The sequence below is a fragment of the Lepidochelys kempii genome, chromosome 23 (genome assembly GCF_965140285.1).
Source record: "Lepidochelys kempii isolate rLepKem1 chromosome 23, rLepKem1.hap1, whole genome shotgun sequence".
NCBI lineage: Eukaryota > Metazoa > Chordata > Testudines > Cheloniidae > Lepidochelys > Lepidochelys kempii.
Window position 1 is genome coordinate 1,538,219 of NC_136402.1, and position 20,262 is coordinate 1,558,480.

At 67.8% G+C, this 20,262-nt stretch overlaps 2 protein-coding genes across 3 annotated transcripts; one reads left to right on the forward strand and one right to left on the reverse strand.

Moving 5' to 3' along the window:
• The first annotated feature begins 1,024 nt into the window (after positions 1–1,024).
• On the forward strand, positions 1,025–13,062 carry ITPKC (inositol-trisphosphate 3-kinase C). Its single transcript, XM_073322345.2, has 7 exons — positions 1,025–1,129; positions 7,139–7,238; positions 7,408–7,621; positions 8,220–8,424; positions 9,469–9,570; positions 10,253–10,324; positions 10,906–13,062. The coding sequence occupies exons 1-7, from the start codon at positions 1,100–1,102 to the stop codon at positions 11,107–11,109; spliced, it is 927 nt and encodes a 308-aa protein (XP_073178446.1). The 5' UTR covers positions 1,025–1,099; the 3' UTR covers positions 11,110–13,062.
• ACTMAP (actin maturation protease) lies at positions 13,052–19,970 on the reverse strand. 2 transcript variants are annotated; one of them, XM_073322343.2, is made up of 6 exons: positions 19,533–19,970; positions 18,157–18,225; positions 16,750–16,874; positions 15,368–15,497; positions 14,754–14,824; positions 13,052–14,186 (listed from the first exon to the last, which is right to left on the reverse strand). In XM_073322343.2, exons 1-6 carry the CDS (start codon positions 19,718–19,720, stop codon positions 13,819–13,821), a joined length of 951 nt encoding a protein of 316 aa, XP_073178444.2. In that variant the 5' UTR covers positions 19,721–19,970; the 3' UTR covers positions 13,052–13,818. The 2 variants fall into 2 exon arrangements, with proteins under 2 accessions (XP_073178444.2, XP_073178445.1); XM_073322344.2 differs by lacking the exons at positions 18,157–18,225; positions 19,533–19,970 and adding an exon at positions 18,255–18,285.
• Positions 19,971–20,262: the final 292 nt, after the last annotated feature.

Sequence of the window (20,262 nt, forward strand, 5' to 3'; positions counted from 1 at the left end):
TCCAGGCACTGGGAGGGGAGTGGGGTCCAGTGGTGAGAGCAGGGGCCTGGGAGCAGGACTCCTGGGTTCTGTTCCAGGCACTGGGAGGGGAGTGGGGTCCAGTGGTGAGAGCAGGGGGCTGGGAGCAGGACTCCTGGCTTGCAGCCGGCTGTCTCACACCTCCCGAGGAGGACAGGCTGTCTCGCTGGTATTTCCCGCGCTGGCCTTGGTCTGGGGACAGCCAGGGCATGTTTGTGTTCTTGTCTCCCGGGCGGATGCAGGACAGCGTGTGCCTGTCGGGGAGAGGCTGCGGGCACCTGCTCTCCCTTCCCCAGAGCCTGGGCGCGGAGGAACCCTGCCCTTTGAGCCCGGAAACGGGGGTAAATGCCCTGTGTTGGCCGGGTCTGCTGTTTGCCCCAGGGCAGAGGGGAGCTCATTGGGGTTGCAGGGGGGGGCGCACAGGTGAAGTAACCAGCCCCCCCCCCCACATAGTCCGACAGGAACCAACAGCCGCTGGCACCCACGTGTGGGCTTTAAAAATACGCTGCAGCAAAAATCCCCACGGGGCGGATGGAGGCAATGAATCCTGCCCCCACGCTGGGGCATTTAAACAGAGCTCTGGGAGGTCGGGTCTCCGTGGGGCTGGGCGCTGCACAGGCCCCAGTGGAGATCAGCCTCCCCACCCCACAACGGACACAGCCAGACAGTCCCTGTCCCGAAGGGCCCCCTCTCTGACCAGACATTAGATGGGGAAACTGAGTCTGGCCGCAGGAACTGGCCCGAGGTCACACAGCTGGTCCGGGGCCGAGCCAGGACTTAAACCCAGGTGTCCCGTATCCCAGCCCTGCCCCTTCCCCACTAGCTCCTGCCCCCCACTCCCCAATGGGGTGGGCTTAGCACCCCGGGGGGCTGCCTCCTGCCTGCGCCAGGGCCTGTCTCCTGCTGCTGTCATGGAAAATTCTTTGCCAGCTGGCCTGGTTGCTTGGCAACCCCCTGGCATCGTCACCCCCCCGCCTCCCCGCCGAGGTTTGGATGCCAGCCAGCGGGGAGGGCTCAGGCAGCATCAGAAAGACGGAGGTGGCGCAAAGGGGAAGCGTGGAGCCGTGGGGCTGGCAGGGCCATGAAGCAGCGGGACAGGAGCCCCTATCGGGTAAGTACCCACGGGGCGCCCGGGGCAGGGGTGACAAAGCGGGACACTCTGGGGTTTTTTTTTGGGGGGGGGAAGAGGTATCTGTATAAGACAAACCCCCGAATAGCAGGATGTGGGGTTACATGAGGTGGGTCCAAGGCTTGGCCCTCGGGGTGTCAGTCCCCAGCTGCCGGGGGCAGGAAGGGGGATCCCGTGGGGTTCCGTGCCTCAGCTTCCCCAGGTGGGCATGAGGGGGGCTGACCCAGCTCCCAGGGGCTCCGGGACACGGAAAGGTTACTGGGCACCTCGACCGCCAGCCTGGGGACCCAGAACAAACCTCGCTCCAGGGACACCCCCCAAGCAAGACAGCTCTGTCCTCGTCTGGCAGTCACAGAACCCAGGCGTCCGGGCTCCCTGCTCGAACCACTAACTCCCGCCGCCCCTCCCCCTGGCAGGGATAGAACCCAGGCGTCCGGGCTCCCAGCCCCACTCTCTCCTCCCAGTGCGGGGGGGAGAACCCAGCCGTGGGGCCCTTTTATCTAGAGGACAATGGTTCCCCGGCATGTTGTCATGGTGACTTGTCCCGGGCGGGCGCTGGGCTTTGTCTAGCCGTGGGGCAGGGGGGACTCCAGAGCCCCCCCACATTGGCTGCCTGCCCAGGGGCCAGGCGGGGGGGGGGGCTGCTTGCGGATGCCCCTGGCGGCTCAGCTCTGCCCCCTGCCCGACGACTCCACAGCACGGCCGGGGACCCCCCACCAATGACTGCCCCACTGCCCCTCCCCAGAGAGCTGGGGGGGCTCTGCCCCACAGAGGCAGAGAGAGGGGTCGTGCCAGGTATTCAGTGCAGAATTAGGAGAGCCTCCCTGCTCTAACCACTAGACCCCACTCCCCTCACAGAACTGGGAGAGAACCCAGGAGTCCTGGCCCCCAGTCCTCCTGCTCTAACCACTAGACCCCACTCCCCTCCCAGAGCTGGGAGAGAACCCAGGAGTCCTGACTCCCAGCCCCCCTGCTCTAATCACTAGACCCCACTCCCCAAGCTGGGGAGTGAACCCAGGTGTCCTGGGTCCTGGGATGAGCAGAAGTTCTCGAGTGCTGTTACCCTGTGGTGCCCTTTGCCCGTGTGTGGTCCTTGGCCCCGGCTCGCTTGCAGCCCCTGGGGGGACGTGTGAGCTGAAAGCTGCCAACTGGTCACCACGAGCCAAGGCCCCCGAGCCCTGCCCAGCACCCGGCCCGACTCCCAGCCTTTGGGGTGAGGGTGGCGGGAGCCCACAGGCCCTTCGTGGCATGAATGCACCTGCAGCTGATGGCAAATCCCCCCCCCCCCCGCCACTGGCGGGTTAAACCCTCTTGTTTCCCTTGGGAGGGTGGGCGCTGTGGGGGGGGGTCGCTGGGCCACGGGGGAGCTGGGGGCGGATGGGGTTGGCCCCTCTAGCCCTCTGTGCTCTGCCAGTGTGGAATAAATACCCCCCACTGCCCCTGTGTGTGGCCACTGCCCCGGCCAGGCGCGTATGCCCGGAGGGCTGCCCCATGGCCTGTGTGCCGAGCCCCCAGGGCCCTGGCTGTCGGGTGTGAGCCGCGGTTTTCCGTGCCTGAAAGGGGCTCTCGGAACTGCCTGGAAACGGGGCGTCTCAGGTCGGGTGTGATTGGGGAAGGAGCCTGGGGCCTAGCGGTTCAGAGCTGGACTCCCGGGTTCTGTTCCCACACCCTTCGGGGGCCTCGGCCGCCCCTCTGAGCCTCGCAGACGTCCCAGCATCCACCCTTGCACCCTCGCTCTGAGGCAGGCTGATGCTGGTGCCAGGGCGTTGTTTGCAGCTTGCTAATTAGCAGATGGGGAAACTGAGTCATAGGGCGGCAGTGACTTGCCCAAAGTCATGCAGGAAGACAGCGCAGAACCAGATCTCCTGGGTTCCAGCCCGGGTCTTCCACAAGGCCGGCCTCCCTGGGCCACGAGTTCAGCCTGAGGCTGCTTGTGGAAGATTGGCCCTGCTCTGTGCCTCAGTGTCCCCCCTCCCCCCCCCCCCCCCCCCGGCCCAGCACCTGGCCGATGCTCCCTGTGGGGCGGGGGGCTTTACGGGGTTTAGGAAGGGGAACAGGAAATGGGCCGAGATGCTGAGTGTTGATAGCACCTGCCCCCCTCCCCCCCCAGCAGTCATGTGCAGAGCTGACAAACCTGTCGGGGTGGAAACCCTGACCTGCCCCAGCCTCCGCTTTCCCATGACAAATCTCTGACTCCCTGCCCTGCCCCCTGACGCCACCCAGACGCGGGGCGGGACGGGGCAGGTAGACTGGGCTGCGGCTGGGGTTGTACAGTTACGGGATGGGGCAGCTCGCGATGGGGATTTGAGATCCAGCGAAAACCAGCCTCCCGAGAGGGGGATCCTCTAAAAGCTGCTTTCCTGGGTAAGTGAGACCCAGCCGTGGAGCTGTGAGCGCGGGAGTGAGGGGCAAGGAGAACCTCAATGTCCTGTCCAAGATGGGGCCCTGTCGGGCCGGGCGCTGCCCAGACCCCGGCCGAGATCGGGGCCCTGTCGCGCCGGGCGCTGCCCAGACCCCGGCCGAGATCAGGGCCCGTCGGGCCGGGCACTGCCCAGATCCCGGCCGAGATCGGGCCCCGTCGTGCTGGGCGCTGCCCAGACCCCGGCCGAGATCAGGGCCCCGTCGCGCTGGGCGCTGCCCAGACCCCGGCCAAGATCAGGGCCCCGTCGGGCTGGGCACTGCCCAGATCCCGGCCGAGATCGGGCCCCGTCGTGCTGGGCGCTGCCCAGACCCCGGCCGAGAACAGGGCCCCGTCGGGCTGGGCGCTGGCCAGACCCCGGCCGAGAACAGGGCCCCGTCACGCCGGGCGCTGCCCAGACCCCGGCCGAGATCAGGGCCCCGTCGGGCCGGGCGCTGCCCAGACCCCGGCCGAGATCAGGGCCCCGTCGGGCCGGGCGCTGCCCAGACCCCGGCCGAGATCAGGGCCCCGTCAGGCCGGGCGCTGCCCAGACCCCGACCGAGATCAGGGCCCCGTCACGCCGGGCGCTGCCCAGACCCCGGCCGAGATCAGGGCCCCGTCGGGCCGGGCGCTGCCCAGACCCCAGTCGAGATCAGGGCCCCGTCGCGCTGGGCGCTGCCCAGACCCCGGCCGAGATCAGGGCCCGTCAGGCCGGGCGCTGCCCAGACCCCGGCCGAGATCAGGGCCCCGTCGCGCTGGGCGCTGCCCAGACCCCGGCCGAGATCAGGGCCCCGTCGCACCCACCCAAAGCAACAAAGGGCAGGTTGTTCTCCTCAGGTCACTGCTGGGGGAGATGCAAGGAGTTGCCCAGGACCGCCCCATACATCAGTGGCAGAGCCAGGAGTCCTAACTCCAGTCCCATGCTCTCGCCGCTGGCCCAGGCTCCCCCATGGGCTGCAGCCAGGCCAACCTGTTACAAATCTTTGGCTCTCCATGCCCCCCCCCCGGCTCTGTTGTGGCTCAGCCCTGATCACGCCAGCAGGTTTCTGCTCCTCGCGCAGAGTCAGCAAGAAACCGCGAGGCGCTTGTGATGGAAAATGTGTGTCAGGCCAGGGCTGGAGCGGGGGGAAGTTCTCTGGGTGAAACGCTGAGCGGGGCGGGGGGCGGGAGTTTCTGCTGAAAGGGTGAAACTGGTGCAGCCGGGAGCTGGTTTGGTGACAAAGGCTGAGGCTCATGGCTGTGTTGTGTTCTTGAAACCCCTAGAACCCAGGAGTCCTGGCTCCCAGCCCCCCCTAACCACTAGCCCCCACTCCCCTCCCAGATCCAGGGATAGAACCCAGGAGTCCTGGCTCCCAGCCCCCCCTAACCACTAGCCCCCACTCCCCTCCCAGATCCAGGGATAGAACCCAGGAGTCCGGGCTCCCAGCCCCCCCCAACCACTAGCCCCCACTCCCCTCCCAGAGCTGGGGACAGAACCCAGGAGTCCTGGCTCCCAGCCCCCCCTAACCACTAGCCCCCACTCCCCTCCCAGAGCTGGGGACAGAACCCAGGAGTCCGGGCTCCCAGCCCCCCCTAACCACTAGCCCCCACTCCCCTCCCAGATCCAGGGATAGAACCCAGGAGTCCTGGCTCCCAGCCCCCCCTAACCACTAGCCCCCACTCCCCTCCCAGAGCTGGGGACAGAACCCAGGAGTCCTGGCTCCCAGCCCCCCCCAACCACTAGCCCCCACTCCCCTCCCAGATCCAGGGATAGAACCCAGGAGTCCTGGCTCCCAGCCCCCCCCAACCACTAGCCCCCACTCCCCTCCCAGATCCAGGGATAGAACCCAGGAGTCCTGGCTCCCAGCCCCCCCCAACCACTAGCCCCCACTCCCCTCCCAGATCCAGGGATAGAACCCAGGAGTCCAGGCTCCCAGCCCCCCCTAACCACTAGCCCCCACTCCCCTCCCAGATCCAGGGATAGAACCCAGGAGTCCTGGCTCCCAGCCCCCCCTAACCACTAGCCCCCACTCCCCTCCCAGATCCAGGGATAGAACCCAGGAGTCCAGGCTCCCAGCCCCTCCCAACCACTAGCCCCCACTCCCCTCCCAGATCCAGGGATAGAACCCAGGAGTCCTGGCTCCCAGCCCCCCCTAACCACTAGCCCCCACTCCCCTCCCAGATCCAGGGATAGAACCCAGGAGTCCTGGCTCCCAGCCCCCCCTAACCACTAGCCCCCACTCCCCTCCCAGATCCAGGGATAGAACCCAGGAGTCCAGGCTCCCAGCCCCTCCCAACCACTAGCCCCCACTCCCCTCCCAGATCCAGGGATAGAACCCAGGAGTCCTGGCTCCCAGCCCCCCCTAACCACTAGCCCCCACTCCCCTCCCAGATCCAGGGATAGAACCCAGGAGTCCTGGCTCCCAGCCCCCCCTAACCACTAGCCCCCACTCCCCTCCCAGATCCAGGGATAGAACCCAGGAGTCCTGGCTCCCAGACACGAGGCCTGCATGGGCTCGTCCCTCAGAGGGACCCGGAGCTGCTGGTGACTGAGCCCCCTCTGCAGGGGCCATGGGGTGGGGTGGGGTGGCCTTGGCCTGGCCCTCCCGGCTCCTGTCCCTGATCAGAGGGGACAGCCCGGGGGGCCATTCCCAGCAGCCCCATAACGAGCTGGTGCCAGCAGGTGACAGGGATTCTCCGCCCCCCCTCGTGTAATTAACGCGGGCGCGACCTGTGCCCTGGGTGAAAGTCCAGGCGGGGGGCGGGAACGGGGACTCTGCTCCGCGCCAGGCGGAGGTGACATGCCAGCGTCTCGGCGTGGGGCAGCGCCCGCAAGCAGCTGCTGTCCTCGGCGGCCCCCAGCCCCGCCCGCCACCGGCTCCGGGCACCCGGCGGTGAGCAGGGAGCAGACCCAGCTGCACTGGGCCGATGCGGGATGGTGCAGTGCCACAGGTGGGAGGGGAGCTGCCCCGGGGTGGGGGAGGGCGCGTGTGTGTCTGGGGGAGGCGCCGAGGGCCCGGGCGAGCTTCTGAACCAGCTGCATAGATGGAGTCAGATTGGCCCCCCCTTGTAGGGCGTGTGGTGTGGGGGCTGGGAGCCAGGACTCCTGGGTTCTCTCCCAGGGGAGTGGGGGCTGGTGGTTAGAGCCGGGCAGCTGGGAGCCTGGACTCCTGGGTCCTGTCCTGGCTCTGGGAGGGGAGTCTAGTGGTTAGAGCAGGGGTTGGGGGAGGAGTCACTCCCTTTTCGTTCTCTTCCCAAATCTGCCGCTGACACTCTGGGGGACCTTGGACAAGTCAGGCCTCAGTTTCCCCGTCTGTAACATGGGGAGAACAATCCTTCCCATGCGCTGTGTGGGGCAGGGACTGCCTGTCCCTCGGGGTCTGGGCAGCGCCCGGCCTGACGGGGCCCTGATCTCGGCCGAATGGCTGGAAAGCGCCGGTCACACGTTGGGGGCCTTGAACACGCGCGGTCTGTGCAGCACCTGGCACGGGGGGGCAGGGGGGGTGATCTCAGTTGGGTCCTCTAGCAGGGACCCTCCTACAGTAGGGGGGGCACTGCCGGGTCCCCTGCCGCGGGTGCCCGGGCACTGACTCCCTCCCTGCCTTTCTCTCTAGAACAAGCCGTGGAAGAAACTCAAGAGCATGGTCCACTGGTCGCCTTTCGTCGTGTCCTTCAAGAAGCGCTACCCCTGGGTGCAGCTGGCCGGCCATGCGGGTGAGAGGGGCCGTGGGAACAGGGCCACGAGGGGAGGGGCCGTGGCTCTGCTGGGGGGTGCAGCCAGCCCCGAGGGTGGCTGGGTGAAGGCAGCGCCGTGTGCCCAGCGGGCATGGGCCGGGCGTGTCCGGGCTCCCCTGACACCAGCCGTCCCCTCCCTCCCCGGCAGGGAATTTCAAAGCCGGCGACTACGGGCGGATCCTGAAGAAGTTCTGCCCGTGTGAGCAGCAAAGCCTGGAGCGCCTCATGGGGGACTCGCTGCGCCCCCACGTGCCCGCCTACTTCGGGCTGGCGCAGCGGGACGGCGAGTGCTACAACCAGATGGAGGATCTGCTGGCCAACTTCGAGACACCCTCCCTCATGGACTGCAAGATGGGGGTCAGGTGAGAGCCCAGAGGGGGCACAGGCAAGCCGGCTCAGCGAGGGGCAGCAGGGAGAGAACCCAGGAGTCCTGGCTCCCAGCCCCCTCCACTCTGACCACCAGCCCCCACTCCCCTCCCAGAGCCAGGGATGGAACCCAGGAGTCCTGGCTCCCAGCCCCCTCCACTCTGACCACCAGCCCCCACTCCCCTCCCAGAGCTGGGAGAGAACCCAGGAGTCCTGGCTCCCAGCCCCCCTGCTCTGACCACCAGCCCCCACTCCCCTCCCAGAGCCAGGGATGGAACCCAGGAGTCCTGGCTCCCAGCCCCCCTGCTCTGACCACCAGCCCCCACTCCCCTCCCAGAGCCAGGGATGGAACCCAGGAGTCCTGGCTCCCAGCCCCCCTGCTCTGACCACCAGCCCCCACTCCCCTCCCAGAGCCAGGGATGGAACCCAGGAGTCCTGGCTCCCAGCCCCCTGCTCTGACCACCAGCCCCCACCGCCGGGGTAGAACCCAGGAGCCCTGCGCTGGGAGCGCCAGACCCCAGGAGCCCCGGGCCGGCCGAGGCCGAGGCCATGGGGTGGGCGCCCCCAGCTGATCCCCGCTCTGCCCCCCCGCAGGACGTACCTGGAGGAGGAGTTGGAGCAGGCCCGGCAGCGGCCCCGGCTGCGCCGCGACATGTACGAGAAGATGGTGGCGGTGGAGCCGGGGGCGCCCACGCCCGAGGAGCACGCCCAGCGCGCCGTGCTCAAGCCCCGTTACATGCAGTGGAGGGAGTCGCTCAGCTCCACCGCCACGCTGGGCTTCCGCATCGAGGGCATCAAGGTGGGGCCACGGGCCGGGGCGGAGCGGGCCTGGCTGGGGGGCCACATCTGGCTGGGGGGTCACATCTGGCTGGGGCAGAGCGGGCCTGGCTGGGGCGGAGCAGGCCTGGCTGGGGGGCCACATCTGGCTGGGGGGTCACATCTGGCTGGGGCGGAGCAGGCCTGGCTGGGGGGCCACATCTTGCTGGGGGGGAGCGGGCCTCGCTGGGGGGCCACATCTGGTTGGGGCAGAGCGGGCCTGGCTGGGGGGCCACATCTGGCTGGGGGGGTCACATCTGGCTGGGGCGGAGCGGGCCTGGCTGGGGGGCCACATCTGGCTGGGGGGGTCACATCTGGCTGGGGCGGAGCGGGCCTGGCTGGGGGGTCACATCTGGCTGGGGCGGAGCGGGCCTGGCTGGGGGGTCACATCTGGCTGGGGGGGAGCAGGCCTGGCTGGGGGGGCCACATCTAGCTGGGGCGGAGCAGGCCTGGCTGGGGCGGCCACATCTGGCTGGGGGGGAGTGTGCCTGGCTGGGGGGGCCACATCTGGCTGGGGGGAGCAGGCCTGGCTGGGGGTTCACATCTGGCTGGGGTGGAGCAGGCCTGGCTGGGGGGCCACATCTGGCTGGGGGGGAGCAGGCCTGGCTGGGGGGTCACATCTGGCTGGGGCGGAGCAGGCCTGGCTGGGGGGTCACATCTGGCTGGGGGGCCACATCTGGCTGGGGTGGAGCAGGCCTGGCTGGGGGGGTCACATCTGGCTGGGGAGGCAGCAGGCCTGGCTGGGGGGGAGCGGGCCTGGCTGGGGCGGAGCAGGCCTGGCTGGGGGGTCACATCTTGCTGGGGGGAGGAGCGGGCCTGGCTGGGGGGGAGCGGGCCTGGCTGCAGCAGGGGAGGGGGGTTATGTCCACCTCTGGGAGGGGAAGGTGGAGCAGGGGCGTCTGGCTCTGGGGAGGGGAGATCACGTCTGGCTGGGGCAGGGCTGGCTGTGTGGGGAGTGGGTCTGAGTGGGGCAGGTGCGTCCCGCGCAGCCTCCCAGGCCCCGGCTGACGGGTCCCTGTGTCCCCAGAAAGCCGACGGCACCTGCAGCACCAACTTCAAGAAGACGCGGCTGCCCGAGCAGGTGATGCAGGCGCTGGGCGACTTTGTGGACGGCGACAGAACCATCCTGGTGAGGGGCTGGGCTCCCCGTAGGTGCCGCATGGCCCAGAGCTTGGGCTTTTCGCTGCCGGAATGCGGCCACCTCTGGGGCACGACACAGCGGCTGGCGGAGATCTGCGCGGCTTTTGTTTCAACTGCGGGCGGCAGCACAGCGCCCTCTAGGGCAGCTCTGATTGCCTGGGGAGACCCCACCCCGCTCCCTGCCCCACAACCCCCCCAGGGCCAGCCCTGCCTGCCAGGGGAGAGCCCCCTGCTGAGCCCCCAGCCCCCCCAGCGCCCCCCTGGGGCCAGCCCTGCCTGCTAGGGGAGCACGCCCCCTGCTGAGCCCCCAGCCCCCCCAGCGCCCCCCAGCGCCACCCTGGGGCCAGCCCTGCCTGCCAGGGGAGAGCCCCCTGCTGAGCCCCCAGCCCTCCCAGCGCCCCCCAGCGCCACCCTGGGGCCAGCCATGCCTGCCAGGGGAGAGCCCCCTGCTGAGCCCCCAGCCCCCCCAGGGGGCGCCCCTGGGGCCAGCCCTGCCTGCCGGGGAGGGCGCCCCCTGTTGAATTGCCGGTGCCAGTCCTTGCCGATCGGGCCAGCCCCGTTCCCCTCCCTGCCGGGGCCCAGACCGGCTGCACCTGGCTGGCGCTCGGGGCAGCTGGGTGGATCCCGTGGTGCCCTCGGCCTCACCTGCCCACCCCCCTCTTCCTCTCCAGGCCACCTACCTGGGCCGCTTGGAGGAGCTGCGGGCAGCGCTGGAGCAGTCCGAGGTCTTCAAGACCCACGAGGTAGGTTCTGGCTGGGTGGGGGCCGGGGGGGAGACGCTCCCTGCTGAGCGGGTGGCCCAGCCAGTGGCCCTCGCCCTGTGGGTCTGGGCACACGCGCCAGGGTGCAGGGTCTGTTCGCCTGCCCACTGGCAACCCCAGGTCCCTAGGAAGCGACACTTGTTTGTCTCTCCTCTGGCCCCGCCTGGATGCGCTGGGTTCTGTAGCAGCCTCCTCCTGTGGCTCCCAGAGCAATGAATGGACCCAGGAGTCCTGGCTCCCAGCCCCCCTGCTCTAACCACTAGACCCCACTCCCCTCTCAGAGCTGGGGCGAGAACGCAGGAGTCCTGGCTCCCAGCCCCCCTGCTCTAACCACTAGACCCCACTCCTCTCCCAGAGCTGGGGCGAGAACGCAGGAGTCCTGGCTCCCAGCCCCCTGCTCTAACCACTAGACCCCACTCCCCTCCCAGAGCTGGGGAGAGAACCCAGGAGTCCCGGTTCCCAGCTCTGCTCTAACCACTCCCCTTCTAGAGCCGGGGAAGGAACCCAGGAGTCCTGGCTCCAAGCCCCCTTGCTCACTGAGCTCTGTGTTTGCCCCCTGACAGGTGGTGGGGAGCTCTTTGCTTTTCGTCCATGACCGGACGGGGCTGGCCAAGGTCTGGATGATCGACTTCGGAAAGATGGTGCCGCTGGCCGGGGGCCAGACGCTGACGCACCGGCTGCCGTGGGTGGAGGGGAACCGAGAGGACGGCTACCTCTGGGGGCTGGACAATCTCATCGCCATCTTCAGCACCATGGTGCAGAACTGAGCCGGGCACCGGCAGGGCCTGGGCCGGCGCACTGGGGACACCTGGCACCGGCTCTGTGCAATAGACGGGCACTGCCGTGCGGTGCCCTCCCTGCCTCTTATTTATACAGCCAGATATGCTACAGCCCCGCTCGGAGCTGGGGCCCGTCGCGCCCCGTCTGCCTGTGCCCGCTTCCATCGGCTGACGGCCCCGCGCCGGGGAGGACACCTGCAGGGCCTGGCCCGTCGCACAGATGCGATGGGACCTGTTTTACAGCAGCCAGCGGGAAGGGCCGAGACCTGGTCCCGTCTCGGAGCGGAGCCCTTTCCCGCTCAGTGGCTCGTTCTGCGGCCCAGGGAACCCTGGGAAGGCCGAGGCTGAGACGGGAGACACCAGCCTTTCGGCGGGCACAGGGGCAGCGATCCTGCACTCCGGGCGACGCCGGCCGAAGCGGAACCGAACCAAAGGAGGCTTGGATCCTCTGGGCCCCTCTCCTGTTCACGGCCCATTTTCCTGCAGCCCTGCGTAATTTCGCAGGTGGGTCCGGTTCCCGCCCCTGCTGGTATCAGACCCTGCCCCACCACTGGGCGGCTCCACGGGACCTGATCTGCAGGGAGCTGCCCATTAATGTTGGGTTAAATTCAAGACACTTTAAAAGACTTTTTGGCAACTCGGGGGTTGAAGCATAGTGACTGGGCTCTGAGGTGACCCCCCAGGCGGCAGGGTGTCCCCCAGCTGCGGCTGCGGGGTTCTCACCCCTTCCCCTGAAGCATTTGTGGCCCTGCTGGAGGGTCGGAACTGGCTGGCCATTTCCACCCCCGGCGCTTTGCTCTTACCGGCCCGTCCGTTTGGCTGTGCAAAGGAGCCTCGTGCTGGCCCCTCTGGCCTGGGAACAGGCTGGCTGGGAACTGAGAACGCGGACTTACTGCCAAGCTTGCACCACGCCCACGGGGAGCTCAGGGGGCCTGTGGCTGAGTCTGGCCTAGCCCGGGGCGGTTTTCCTGGAGGCTGGAGAGTTGTGTGGCTCTGTGCTGAGGTGAGCCTGGCTGGAAAGCTCAGTCCGGCTTTACAGGGGTCTCGGCCGTTTGAGAACCAGCTGGGACGCTGCCTCCTCTGCCAGCTTCGTGTGGTTCTCCTAGCCCAGCCTTGGGCTCGCCACGGGCTCTTGCCCTTCGTGCAGGGTGCTGGCACGGCCAGCCGCAGGCCAGCTCTCCGCCAGGCTCCCGGCTCGGCTCGCACATCTGCAGAGGCGGATGCACAAGGGCCCGAGTGAGGCACCTGGTTTCCTCTGGCTCTGCCGCTCCCTCGGTGCCTCGTTTCCCGTGTGCTCGCCGCACGTCTGCGTGAGCATCTCACGGGCAGAGCCAACCCCCTGAAACACGGAGGGGGCCAGGGAGTCGCCTCCACCTGCACCAGCTTCAAGCCTGGCCAGTCTGGGGAGCGTTTCCCAAGGCCCCAGCGACGAGTGGATTCGGGAGCCCGGACTTCACGAGGCCCGACCCTACTGGAAGAGACGATCCGTCTCTGGCTTCTGTGCCAAGGGCACGGCCAGTAGCTGCCTGAGCCGTGGCCGCTCTGCAGGGAGCTGCTCAGACCTCCAGCCCCTGCCGGTGGCGGGGAAGCGTCACTGGGTTCAGCTCTGGCTGTGAGCAGGGATTCACTGCACCCTGGAGCTAATGGGGGCAGGTGGGCGCGGTTCATGGGACCGTCCTGCTCCCCGCTGGCTCGGGCTCAGGAGCGCAGCGTGTAGCCAGCTGGGCATTCGCTCCAGTCCCTTGAGTGCTGCCCAGTAACCAGCGGGAACGGGCCCCTCAGGATCCCTCCCACAGTGTTGTCCCTGGCCCAGGCCTCTGCGTGGGGCTCTGCCACCCCTCTGGAGACGGGAACGCGGTGCTGGGGCCAAGGGACAATGGCCAGGCCTCTGGGACTGGAACCTGTCACAATAAACAGAACCTGCCCGTGGTGGAAACCAAACAGCCTTTGTCTTTAATGCAGGTTTGCTGGGCGTGGTTCAGAGTTCCCAAGTTAGGTGTATGACAGCAGCTCTAGAGACCATCAGGCCGGGTGCTGCCCAGACCCCGGCTGAGATCAGGGTCCCTTCGGGCCGGGTGCTGCCCAGACCCCGGCCGAGATCGGGGCCCCGTCGGGCCGGGCGCTGCACCAGTCCTGACTGAGAGCCAGTCCCTGCTCTCAAGAGCTAACAGTGGTGGGTGGCAGACAGGAAGCGTTAAGTTATTTTCAGAGCCGGCCACAAGTACCTGCCGTTTCCTGGCGCCGTGGCCCCAAACCAGAAATCTGGGACATTCTGAGAAGCTCACTGGGGGAAGAGCAGCAGCTCCTCTGGAGAGGGCCTGAAATAGCTGCTCCTCCCCCACGGCCACAGCCCGGCGGGCATCGGCGCTTCCTGCGGCACAGGGAAAAGGGGCCGGGGCCACACCCGGCACTTTAACCCCAGCGGCTCTCTCCTCGGTGCGCCTGACTATTATATGCCCTGCCCCTCCCCGTGCACCGCTCTGCAAAGGAGGGCAGGAACATCAGCCCCATTTTGCAGAGGGGAAACTGAGGCACGGAGAGGGGAAGCGCGGCAGAGCCAGGCCCCCCGAGTCCCAGATCAGTGCTCCACCCACTGGGCCCTGCTGTCCCTGGTAGCATGGGCGGGCCCAAGGGATGCAGGGAGTTTGCAGCAGGCGGGCGCTGTGCCGTCTCCTCTGCCCGCTGCTCCAGTGGCTCTTAGCGCTCGGCAGCAGGGGGCGGCCCGGCTGGCTGGGGCAGGGCGCTCTGTGTGGTCCTTGGGCACAGCAGCACCGTCTTGCCGCAGAGCCCCGCCTTGACGCCGCCCGCGGGCACCACGTAGACCTTGCCGTCGCCCGCCCGCTTGGGGCAGAAGTCCATCAGCTGGGCGTTGCTCTCGTGCGCCTGCCGGTAATTCCACAGCTGGGGGCGCCAGCTCTTGCCCTGCTTGGAGAGCAGGTAGGTCTCCAGCACGTCCTCCGGGGCGGGCGGGGGGCAGGCCGGGCCGGGGCGGAAGAGGCCGGGGATCTGCTCGTCCTCCTGGCAGGCCGGACTGAGGGCGCCGTCCCGGAGGCCCAGCAGGAGTCCTGCAGGGGGAGAGGAGCTAGCCAGTCTCCCCAGGGCAGTCCTGTGCTGGGAATCGCAGCCGCAGGGTCCTGTCTGGGCAGCCTCGCCACGCCCCTGGGATCACTGGGCCAGTGCCGGGGGCAGCCCCCCAGGACAGGTCCCTGGGAGCCACTGTTGGCACAGCTCTGCAGGCTGGCCCCGTGCCCGGCCCGCTGCCGCCCCCTTGGGGCGAGTCTTGGAAATGCAGCCAGGCCAACTCACCCTCCTGGTTTCTTTCTCCCTGTGCCCAGGCGTAGGCGTAGGAAGCCCGGCTCTGATCGGGGCTGTCCCCACGCCCCAGCCTTAGGAGCCTGTTTTTCCCCACGGCGGCTGGGCAGCCCCAGCTCCAGATGCTGGGAGCTCCAGGCCCTCCCATGGGGGAAGTTTGGGGGTGGACCAGGGCGGGGCGCTGCGGCCGCAGGGATAATAAGCTCACTCCCCACCCTGGGAGCTGCCCGGGAACAGGGCAAAGGGCCTGAGCAGGACGGGTCCAAGCCCCGTTCGCCGCAGCCCCAGAAGCCGCCCCCGCCCGTGCAGCCAGGACATACCTGAGACGACGGCCCAGTGGGCTTTGTAGCCGCGTCTCCTGCAAGGCTCGTGGTTGGAGTCCTCGTCGTAGCTGGGGTGGCCATTAAGGTTTGCCAAGGGGGCTGTGGCAGGCCGGCTGGCAAGGAAGGGGCACGTGGGGCGAGAAGGCTGCCCCACCTCTGGGCACCCGGCTCCTGCCCCTGGAGAAGTGCCCTCCCCAGCAAGCACTGACTGGGCACACATGGGGTGGCTAAACCCCTCCAACCAGAGAAGGGCTGGAGCTTTAAAACTGCTGCTGTCTGAACCTGCTGGCTCTAGACACCACCCCAATGGCTGCCTCGAAAGGGCGGGGCATGGGGGAGGTAGGTGTGGGGGGGCATTTAACTACTGGGAGGGAGAAGGCACCTGCCCCACATTCATCCCCCGCCCCCGCTGCAGCCGGGAAGAGGAGACGTGAGAGTTGGTGGCCACATCCCACCCCAGAAGTGGCTGCATCTGCCTCTAAAATGACACCACCAGACCTGCTCTACAGGGGTATCAGAACTGCGCCAGCCCTGCCCATGCGTACAGGCTGCAGTGCGGAGCCCAGCATGGACGGGACACCCCAAGGGGTCGCTGCGCATGGGAAGGATACGGCAGTAGCAGGGGGCAGCCAGCGGTCAGATGGCGAAGGATCCTGCCCCGGTTCTCTCCCTCCAGACCTCCCGAAAGCAGCTCGGCCTGGCACTGGAACACCTCCTCGGCCAGCTGGGCCATGTCAGCCGCTGGGATGGGCAGAGACAGGGATTAGAGCTGCCCCGAGGCCCACCCCCGTCAGCGCAGCCTGCGCTCGGAGCGTGTCCCTGGCTTCCTGCTCCCCCTGAGCAGCGCTCCGATGGCACGCGGGGGAACCACACTGCCGGGGGCAAGCGACCCGACAGGGGGACAACCAAGGGCTCTGCAACCTAGCAAAGGTCTAACACGACCCAGTGGCTGGAGGCGAAGCTAGACGAATTCAGACAGGAAATGGCACAGATTTGTAACGGGGAGGAGAATGAACTATTGAAACGATTTCCCGGGGGCCGTGGCGGGCTCTCCATCACGGGAGCGGTTTAAATCAAGATGGGCTGTTTTTCAGGAAGCTCCTGTTCACACAGGAGCCAATTCAGGGAAGGCCCGTGGCCCATGTTCTACAGGCGGTCGAACCAGCTGCTCACAATGGTCTCTGCCAGCCTGAGACTCGATGGATCAGCGAGAACACATAGCGCCGGCCCCACGGCATTTATACAGGCCGGGCTCACTGTGGCCTGCACTCAGGATTTTATCAGCAGCCTGACGATAGCCGCTGTTTTTCCTCACAAACCCCAACTCCCGGAGTCCCGGGATTCCACAAAGTCCTCAGCTTTCCCTGCTGGCTGTGGAGAAGATCTGGGAAGTATGAGCCTGAAAGGCTCCAAAAGTGAATCCCCAGCCCAGCTGCTCAGTACATGCTCATGATCTTGGACCACTCAGGGCCAGCATTAGCGAGGCTCCCGCTGCCTGCCCCGGCTCCCAGAGGATCCTCGTGCCTCGGACAGAAACCTCCAAGTGCTCGCTCCTCGTGGGAAATTAACAGCCCGGCTGTGGGGTTCTTTCCCTAAATCAAGGATCTTGCAAGTTTTCAAGAAAACTCATCCCGCTGGGGGGACAGAGGTGGGAGCTGAGGCTGTGCAGAGACCAGGGTTCAGCGAATAAGGCTGGAAGGGCCAATGCGACCATCGAGTCTGACCTCCCGTCCAGCACAGGCTGTTCCACATCACCCAGCCCCCCCTGCACCGAGCCCTTCCAGGAAGGCGTCCGGTCCCCAGCAACGCTCTAGGGGCCAGAGACTGAACTCCGGCAAGGCAGGAGCAAGGCCCTCATGCCCTGCGCTATGTACCGCCTCTGGGCACTTCCTCACACAGTCACAACCCAGACTGGCCTTTGGAGGGTCCCGCCAGCACCTATGGCCTAGTGCAGGGAGGGAGTTTTTAACCCCCACCGCAACCAGTCACCGACCTGAGAACATTTCTCCCTGGGCAGTGTAGCCTCTCTCCAATGCCACCTGCATGATCCTCTCCAGGGAGACGTCCTGGGACAGACTGAGGAGGGAGCCCGCCATCCACAGCGCCACCAGCCCGCACCTACAGGGGCAGAGACAAGAGACAATGCAGGGAGCCTGGGTCCCACGGGCTGAGCTCGGCCAGTCCCCCTGCCAGGGTGCCGGGTTCAGAGACAGGTATTTCTCCGCGAGCCTTGGAACGCTTCCCTGGGTTCCTGTGTCCTTTGGCCTCTTCCCCCTCGGCATTCCCAGCCTCCCTACGGTTTTTGCCTCCCTTGCAGCCTGGGGTACGTGTCACCGGCTGGGCTCATCTGGGCACGTCTCACTGAGTCGATTCCCTGCCATCGCAGCGGCCTGGGGCAGCGGTGGCACCTCGGTGGCTCCTGTTCCTTGCCTGGGCTCACTGGAGCTTAGCCCCTGAGGACTGAAATGTTTTGCTCTAACTCAACTCTCTGGGCTCAGCACATAGGTAACCAGGTGAGACTGAAGGGCCTGGGCCACCCAGGAGATCAGGTGACATGAGCGAACGGGCCGTCTGGCCACAGATGCTAGCTCCAGCAAGGCCTTCGCTCCTCCAGGGGAGTGGGGTACGGCTCACTGAGGTGTGGCTCACCCCCAGGCTGGGGTTTGGGGGAGCAGCCTGGGGGCACCTGTTTAAGATGGAAAAGGCCAGGCGTGGGGGTTTTAAAGGCAGATCCCGAGTCGGACGTTAGGTTTAGACCAACTCGTCCGACCTTGTGCTACCTCCTCACCATCCTTTTCCCTCCGACGTGGCGAGTAACGCTCCCCAGGCCCTTTGCGCTCTCACCCGCCACTCGGGCAGAGCTCCCCGTAAACATCTGCCTGGCTCCCTCCTCGGCCTCCTGCACCTGCCGGGAAACACTCCTTTGCCGGGACGCCTCCAACAGATTTCACAGCGGTTAGGCTGCTGGTGGGAGGAGATCCCTGCCCACCCTGCTGAGTGGTACGGCCTCCTTGTTTCCCGGTGCTCCCTGTCCGTCTCCACTGGCTGGCTTGTCTCTTAGACCTAGATTGCAGGTCTCTGGGGCGGGGACTGTCTTTTGGGAGGTTTATACAGCACCAAGCACAATGGGGGCCGGGTCCACGGCTGGGCTTCCCAGGCGCGACCATAATACAGCCGCTGGCTCCCTGCTCAGCGCCAGGCTGGCCACCCCTATGCTCCCTCCGATGCACAGGACAAAAGAGCTCTTGGCAACTCCTTGGGAGGGACCAAGCAGGGGAAGCTGTAGATCCATGGGACTGAGACCCCTGCCCCAGGCCCCTGGGTGGGTCCAGCCCCCGGGTAGAGCCACCCCCTCCCCATCACACTCAGCTGCCAGAGAGATAGTGCTCGCAATACTCACTGGGGCCCCTCTTGGATTAAGGAAGGCACCGCCCTGTTGTAGAGGAGCCACTTGAGACACCCGCTGAAGCTGGAAGACAGAACCAAAGAAACACTCACTGGCCATTCGCCGTCCAGCGCCCGCTCGCCAGCACGTTCTTCTCTGCATAATTAATGAGACGATCTCGTCTCCTCCCAGAGCGCTTTGGGAGAACGGACTTCAGCTGCTGCTGGGACTGCGGCTACCTCTGGGCTGGGATGCGGCTGCTGTCTGATGGCCAGGTGGCAAGGCCCCACTGAGGGACAGGAAGTGGCCCAAGGTCCTGGACCCAGGGGGCACCGCAGAGGGAATTTAGGGAGGCAAAAGGAACTCAGCTCAGCTGGGGCCGGGCCAGGACACTGGGGTTCACCGCACCTGGACCTCGGGGCGAAGAGCAGAGCCTAGGAACTCGGTGTTACGTCTCATTTGAATTGCGGGCACCTCCAGCACCACAGAGACCTGGGCTGCCACCCTGGGGGTTAGGGTCGGGGCTGACTGTGAGGGGAGAGCGCCCCCTGCCGAGCCCCCCGCCCCACAGCGCCCCACGGGGCCAGCCCTGCCTGCCGGGGGAGAGCGCCCCCTGCCGACCCCCCCGCCCCACAGCGCCCCCTAGCGCCCCACGGGGCCAGCCCCGCCTGCCGGGGGAGAGCGCCCCCTGCCGACCCCCCCGCCCCACAGCGCCCCCTGCTGACCCCCCCGCCCCACAGCGCCCCCTAGCGCCCCACGGGGCCAGCCCTGCCTGCCGGGGGAGAGCGCCCCCTGCCGAGCCCCCCGCCCCACAGCGCCCCCTGCTGACCCCCCCGCCCCACAGCGCCCCCTAGCGCCCCACGGGGCCAGCCCTGCCTGCCGGGGGAGAGCGCCCCCTGCCGACCCCCCCGCCCCACAGCGCCCCCTGCCGAGCCCCCTGCCCCACAGCGCCCCCTGCCGAGCCCCCTGCCCCACAGCGCCCCCTGCTGAGCCCCCCTGCCCCGCTCCCTGTCCCACAGCGCCCCCTAGCGCCCCACGGGGCCAGCCCCGCCTGCCGGGGGAGAGCGCCCCCTGCCGAGCCCCCCGCCCCACAGCGCCCCACGGGGCCAGCCCTGCCTGCCGGGGGAGAGCGCCCCCTGCCGACCCCCCCGCCCCACAGCGCCCCCTAGCGCCCCACGGGGCCAGCCCTGCCTGCTGGGGGAGAGCGCCCCCTGCCGACCCCCCCGCCCCACAGCGCCCCCTGCCGACCCCCCGCCCCGCTCCCCGCCCCACAGCGCCCCCTAGCGCCCCACGGGGCCAGCCCCGCCTGCCCGGTGACAGCGCCCCCTGCCGACCCCCCGCCCCGCTCCCCGCCCCACAGCGCCCCCTGGGTTCTCCCGGCGCGGCCCGACCTGGGTTTCCGGCGGCTCAGCAGCTCCCGGAGCTCGTCTCCGCTGCGCGGCGCCGGGGCCGCCTGGAGGAACTTGGCCCCGTGGGGGGGCAGCGGCCTGGAGGGGGGCGGGGGGGGCGGGGGTGGGGGAGGGGCAGGGCCCTGCCGGGGGGCGGGAGGGGGAGGGGGCAGCCCCCCCCTGTGGGCCATTCCCACCCTGGCTCCTGGGGGGGCAGCAGGGGGTCAAAGGGCGCAGACTAGAACCAAGGTCACTGGGGCATGGGTGAGAGGTCAGGGGTCAGGTCGCGGGGGTCAGGGGTCAGCGCGGGGGCGTGGCGCGTGGCCTGGCGGGGTCGGAGGTCATGGGGCGGTCGGAGGGCCCCGCCCGCTTCGCGAGCCGCTCCTGCCCCTCGTAAAATGGCGGCCGCCGGCCGCGGCTGGGTGAGTCTGGTCACGTGATCGGATACCAGCCACCCGCTACCCGCCTCTCTGCCCCCCGTTGCGGGTCCTGTGACAAAGGCCGCCAATCAAATGTGGTAACGGCGGTTACTGACAGCTGCTCTCAGCCACTGGCCGGCTCTTGTGAGGAAGGCGGGAACTGCCGAGCGGAACACCCAATCCGAATGCGAATTGCCCTAGGGAGCGGGATAAAGACGGAGCACCGCCTTCTGATTGGTCGTTTTAGAAGCCGTGACACGGCTTTGATTGGCCTCCCGGGCACGAGGCCGTAGCCCGTTCATTGGCCGGGGAAG

Bases quoted from the DNA above. Each gene is read 5' to 3' on its own strand.
- ITPKC (XM_073322345.2), top strand. From the start codon at position 1,100: ATGAAGCAGCGGGACAGGAGCCCCTATCGG. The intron at 1,130-7,138 runs GTAAGTACCCAC...CTTTCTCTCTAG, and splicing joins GGGACAGGAGCCCCTATCGG to AACAAGCCGTGGAAGAAACT. The intron at 9,571-10,252 runs GTGAGGGGCTGG...CTTCCTCTCCAG, and splicing joins ACGGCGACAGAACCATCCTG to GCCACCTACCTGGGCCGCTT.
- ACTMAP (XM_073322343.2), bottom strand. From the start codon at position 19,720: ATGGCCCACAGGGGGGGGCTGCCCCCTCCCCCTCCCGCCCCCCGGCAG. The intron at 18,226-19,532 runs GTCGGGCCGCGC...TCTGTCTTCCAG, and splicing joins CTGAGCCGCCGGAAACCCAG to CTTCAGCGGGTGTCTCAAGT. The intron at 15,498-16,749 runs GTCGGTGACTGG...TGCCCATCCCAG, and splicing joins CCAGGGAGAAATGTTCTCAG to CGGCTGACATGGCCCAGCTG.